Source organism: Bos indicus x Bos taurus, chromosome 29, assembly GCF_003369695.1.
Source record: "Bos indicus x Bos taurus breed Angus x Brahman F1 hybrid chromosome 29, Bos_hybrid_MaternalHap_v2.0, whole genome shotgun sequence".
Taxonomy (NCBI): Eukaryota; Metazoa; Chordata; class Mammalia; order Artiodactyla; family Bovidae; genus Bos; species Bos indicus x Bos taurus.
The window spans coordinates 50305506-50311505 of NC_040104.1; the positions used below are offsets into that span (position 1 = coordinate 50305506).

A 6000-nucleotide genomic window follows, 5' to 3' on the forward strand; every position below is an offset into this window, starting at 1 on the left:
TCCCCACGGAAAGGGCTGCCAGCCACAAGATATCATGTCTCTCAGGACGGGCTAGCTAAGAAGAAAGTAGATATGGATAGGACATACGTATAATATTAATAGTTGAGAGGCATGAGCAAGATCTTGGCTATCAATGTGGACAGAGCTAAAAAAAAAGATTGCTATAAAAAGTAAGCTGCTGAGTAACAAGCACAGCATGATTCCATTTTTTACTGCGTTTTTTAAAAGCATACCCAAGCACCATTCTTGTGGGTGGGTATGTTTATATGTATGCAAGACCATTGTCTATAAATTAGAGAGCCCACACCTCATCCGTCGGTTTCGCCTGGCTCAGTGGAGTGCACCTTATGCGCTCAGTAACAATACTCGCGTGCCAACACGGATGGCCAAGCAGGTGCCAGCGGGGCTGTATCCTGTGGTGATGGATCCTGGGGTCTCCCCAGGGATTCTCCCTAGGCTGTCCTTCCCTTCCCGCCCGCCCCACACCACCTCCAGCTAAGCTGGAACCTTGGTTCCACGCGGCTGTGGCCGCCCTGGCCTCCCTGCCGGTCCCCAGGCTGAGCCCCGGTCCCGGCTGCTCCTCCGTTCTCCTGGGCTCTGGCCAGGAGCGACTCAGCAGGGCCAGCTCCTCCACCCCGGCTCCACCCTGGTAAAGCGGGGATGCGGAATAGTTGTGTGTATGTTCACATGTGCGCGTGTGTGAGTGGGTGTGGGTGCGTGCTAGGGGAGCAGGCTGCTTTTTAGAAGCTGGGGTTGAAATGCAGGCAGCAAGTTGGCTTGGCTCAGGCCACCAACTAAATTGTTCTACTTAACAACAGGTCCTACTATATAGGTTTATATCCTAGGATAAACCACAATGGAAAAGAATATTAAAAAAGAATGTATATATATGTATAACTGAATCACTCTGCTGTATGGCAGAAATTAACACAACATTGTAAATCAACTGTACTTCAATTAAAAACAACCAACCAACAAGAAAAAAACCCAAGGCGTTCCTACTTGAGTCTTGGATCATCTGCATCCAGATGAGCAGGGCACTGATACTCAGAGGCCTGATGGCTAACTTCTGGTGCTGAGAGCTGAGACAGGAGATGAACAAGGTCCTGGAAAAGCACTCCACCTGGCCAGGTGCAGGAGACCTGCCAGCTTGCAGGGCTTTTAAGGCTCTGTCTTAGTCAGCTTGTGCTGCTATAACAAAATACCATGAACCAGGGGCCCAAACAACAGACATTTACTCCTCACAGTTGTGGAGACTGGAAAGTCCAAGGTCAAGGTGCCAAAAGACTCAGTTCTCGTGAGGGCCCTCTTCCTGCCTTGTCGACGGGCACCTTCCTGCTGCACCATCATATGCAGTGAGTGGGATTGGTGGTCTCTCTCTCTCCTTAGAGAGACACCAACCCCTCACAGAAGTCCTACCCTCATGATTTCAACTCTAAACTTAATTGCCCCATCAAGGCCCCACCTCCACATACCATTATATTGGGAGTTAGGGCTTCAACATAATGGCTTTCTGGGGGGACAGAAACATTTAGTCCATAACATTCTGTCCCTGGTCTCCCAAAATTCATGCAGTGAATCCCTGCATGAATAATAAAAAAAAAAGACAGTAGAGCAGAATGCCCTCTCCAAAGTAGGTGGACCTCACCCAATCTGCTGAAAGCCTGAATAGTTAGTAAGAAAGAAAAAAAAAATTAATTCCATCCCAACAGTTCCCAAAGTCAACTCATTTCTCCTTCAACTCTAAAGTCTCATCTATAATAAATCAGACTGGGTAAGACTTGAGGTATGATTCTTCTTGGAAGAAAATTATTCTCCAGCTGAGAACCTGTGAAACCAGCTAAGTTAATGTGCTTCCAAAATGCAGTGGAACAAACATAGGATATACACTCTCATTCCCAAAAAGGAGAGATCAGAAGGAAGAAAGGAGTGACAGGTCCCAGATGAGTCCAAAACCTAGCAAGGTAAATCCATTAGCCCTTAAGACTCACTCATAATCCTCTGTGGTGCCAGGCTCTGCCTTCAGGACCCACCGAGGCAGGGGTCACCTCACCCCTGCAGCTCCGCTGGACATCCCCAGGCCCCCCGGGGGGCTCAGCAAAGCCTCTGCCTTGCCTGTTGAAACCAATACCCTGCCCCCTTCCCCCCACATTTGAAACCAAGGAGATAACTCTGATGCTGGCTGAATTGCCTTCATTCTTTTCTTATCCTGAAAAATAGCATACACAGCTAGACAGCGATACAGCCATCAAGTCCAACAGCCTCCCCTCACTTCCCTCTGTCTTCACCCTTGCAGCTACACTGGAGTTGTTCCTGGTGGGGGCGCTGATTAGGCCCATGGTTCACACCCAGGCTAATCTTATCAAACAGTGGTTTGTCACAATCTCTGTGCTCTCTTCTGAACATACTCTCTTTTTTATAACATAGGTTGACAATTTTCCACATCTTTAAGTTCCTGTTCCTTTTTGCTTAAGAATTCCTTCTTAAAGTCATTTTTCTCTTCTTGCATTTTACTCTAAGCAGACAGGAGGAACCAAGCTGCTCCTTCAACACTTCGCTTAAGAATCTCCTCAGTTAATTATCTAATTTCATCATTTCCAAGCTCCACATTCAACGCGAACTCTGGAACATGAACACAGCTCAGCTAAGTTCTTTGCCACTTTCTAACAAGGATCACCTTTTCCCTATTGTCCAACAATTTGTTCCTCATTTCCATCTGAAACCTCACCAGAACGGCCCTTAGAGTCCGTATTTCTAGCATGTACTTCCAAACTTGTCCAGCTTCTACCCATTACTCAGTTCCAAAGCTGCTTCTACATTTTGGGGGTATTTATGACATCAGCACTTTTTACTTCTGTCTTAGTCAGCTTGGACTGCTGTAACAGAATACTATTGACTGGGCGGCTTAAGGAGCATAGCTCTGGAGGCTGAGACAGCCAAGATCAAGGTTCTGGCAGATTTGGAGGACTCTTTTCCTTCCCTGCAGACAGCTGCCATCTCGCTGTGTCCTCCCGAGGCAGCAAGAGAGGAGGGGCTCTCCGGTGTCTCTTCCTCCCCATCAGGGGATCGCAACATCATGACCTCCTCTAAACCTAATGCCTCCCAAAGGCTCCACCTCCAGATACCATCACTTTGTGGGTTAGGGTTTCAACATGGGAACTTTGGGGACACAAGCATTCCATCCATAATGGTCTCATTCACAGAGAAAAGGCTGCACATGCAGGGTGTGTGTGTGTGTGTGAGGTTGTGGCACATGCTTTCACGCAGGCTTCAGTGTCAGTGATGCATATCTGGCTTTCTGGGTGGAGGCTTTGGGCAGAGGCTGCAGAAGAAGAGAATGGAGGGAGCTGGTGAGAGGGTGGAGCCCCCCTCCCCACATCATTGGGGCTGGCCTGGAAACATAGCCCCCATCAGGCAGGGGCACAGGGCAGATGCCGGCTGGCACTGGGCAAGTGCTAGGGACCTGTCTTCCTGCAGTTTACAGCTCTGCAGGAGTCGCTCCTCAACAGAGAACTGCAAAACGGTGACCCTTCCTCCCGGTTTTGCATGCATTTCCTCTTCATCTAGGATGCCCTGTGTCCCACTGTCCCATTCCCGGGTGGCTCTGTCCATCTGTCACTGGGTAGGCACAGCTCCCTTTGGGAGTCTTGGTCTAATTCCTCACCTCTGGGTTCTGAGCCTCTAGAGCTTCCAGAACTTTGGCACTCCCTGCCTCTCAGGACTAGCCACTCCCAGCCAGCACTCTTGTTTGCTTGTCTGACGGCAACCCTGTGAACCACAGAATCCCCAGTACCTCTGTGGCCTGCTTCCTGGAAGCAGAGGGGGCCGTGAATGAGTGAACGAATAAATGAAATCTGCACTGTGGTGAACGGCTGACCCCTGAACCTCAGGGACAGCTGTACAGATGTTACGTCAGAATGTCTGGTTGGAAACACGTTGGAGGGGTGCAAAATGATAGTAAAGGTCACTACGACGCCAGACGCACCCACTCATCTGATGGACTAACCTACTTCCTGCTCCACAGACAGCCAGAGGCGCAGTCCCTACCAGTCTTTGTGGGTTCCTGAGATTCGCAGCCTTCGAAACTGGGCTGTAGATGGAGAGGTGTAAAGGTCAACCGTGCCACATTAACCCTGGTTTAAATACTAACTCTATCACTGCCTAGGTGGCGGCAGCTGTGCCTGTTTCCTCACTTGTGAAATAGGCATGAGAGCGGCACTTTTTGATTCCCTTTGCTGTACAGCAGAAACTAACACAACACTGTAAAGCAACTACACTCCAATGAAAATTAAGGGGAAATAAGAAGAGTGGCACTTTGTACATAGAGTTGCTCTGAGGATTCAATGATAGACGTGCCGTCAAGCCCTGGGGACAGTAAGCGCAAAGGCGCTTAGTAAGCAGCGGCTCTTCCTAGAAGTCCTCCCCGCCCGCGGCCCCGCGCTGGTCATTCTGGAAACCTCGGATGACTAATCTGTAAAATGGGAGTGATCATAAGGGGAATGACTAAATGAGAAGGTGCAGCTGCGCTCTGATCTGTGGTCTGGGTCCCCGGGATCCAGACATCTGAATCCTTCCCCCGCGGCAGAGCGGTGAGGGCCATCTCCAGCCTGAGGACTTGAGACCCCGACCCCGGCCCCTACCCCCTTTCCTCTTTGAGAGGGTCTGCTGGGGGTTCCTCTAAGAGGTGGGGGCCTAAAGCACCAGGGACCAGCGCTGGGGACACAAGAAGGCGCGAGGGAGAGGGGGTCCCCACAGCAGGGGCGGGGCGCGCGTGCGCCGGGGTCAAGGATGCCAGGGCCGCAGCCGGGTTATTCCAAGAAAAAGGAATACAGAACGCAGAGGCGGAGGGTCCAGGGGCAGCCGGCTCTCCCCCGGCGGCTTTCGGCTCCGATCGCACCGGGGGCCGCTTCCCGCTCCAGGCCGCGCCCCGCCCCGCCGGCCGGTGGCCGCGACCCCCACCCGGGACAGTCCGCCCCCCGCCCTGCCCGGCCCGGCCCGCGCTTACTCTGCAGACAGCGGGCGGCGGCCACGCAGAGGGCGAGGACTCCCAGCGAGAGGCCGCGTCTCCGCGTCCTCCCGCCCGGCGGCGGCCTCATGAGCGCGCCCGCCGCGCCGGCCGCCCCGCACCGGCGTCCGGGGCGCGAAGGCGCGGCCCGCGCGCGCCCCGCCTCCTCGGCTGCGTCCCGCGGGCCCCGGGGGCAGATGCCGGGCACTGGCGCTGCTCCGGTTGAACCAGTTCCCAGGGAGCGGGCAAAGAAAAGGAGCGAGGAGGGAGGGAGGAGAGGAATGCACCACTCGGGGGTAAATTATAGCAAATCATGTAGTCTCCTTCCGTTCACACCCACTTTACTGGTGTTGATTCAGGTTTCAGCTGGGCAGCAGAAGGGAGGGAAACTATTAGCTGTTGCCTGAGGACCGAGAGGGACCATCTAATGGCTCCATGTGAAACGAGAAGGCTTTCAGAAAAGTGAAATGACAGTCTGGAATGAAAGGGATGAGAAGAGGATGAGGGAGCCTCAGGCTGCTCTGGGTGGAGCCGTTGGGCAGTGGTGATAGTTGTCCACCAGGTACCATCCATGCATCTGAACACCATCCATCCATCCACCCATCATCCATCCATCCATCCATCCTCAGTCCATCCACCCATCTATCCATCTCCCATCCACCATTCTTCCATCCACTATTTATCCAGCCACCATCCATACCTCCATTCATCCATGCATCCGAGATTTGTTCACTGAGAGCCTATTTATTTGCACAGGCCTAACACATGGTAAATACTCATAAAACACTGATGGAATGAAGCTGGGCACTGTGCTAAAGGCTGGGAATACAACATGAACAAGATACAAGTCTTCAGAAATCCTAACAAGAGGTAGGGGCTAGAAAAACAAACAATTGCTGTACAGAGCATGTGTATCTTTGATGAGGGAGGCCCAGTAGGCTACACAGACTCAGAGCAAGAGTCATTACCTGCCGGCTCACTGGACGATTCTAAAG

At 52.2% G+C, this 6000-nt stretch overlaps 1 protein-coding gene across 1 annotated transcript in view; it reads right to left on the reverse strand.

Annotated features, from left to right (window-relative positions):
- VSTM5 (V-set and transmembrane domain containing 5) overlaps nt 1-5124 on the reverse strand; it is a 29047-nt gene extending 23923 nt beyond the window's left edge. The window contains exon 1 of the mRNA XM_027531723.1: nt 5006-5124. Within this exon, the coding sequence (XP_027387524.1) occupies nt 5006-5096 (91 nt within the window). The 5' untranslated portion in view covers nt 5097-5124. The remainder of the gene's footprint in view (nt 1-5005) is intronic.
- Nucleotides 5125-6000: the final 876 nt, after the last annotated feature.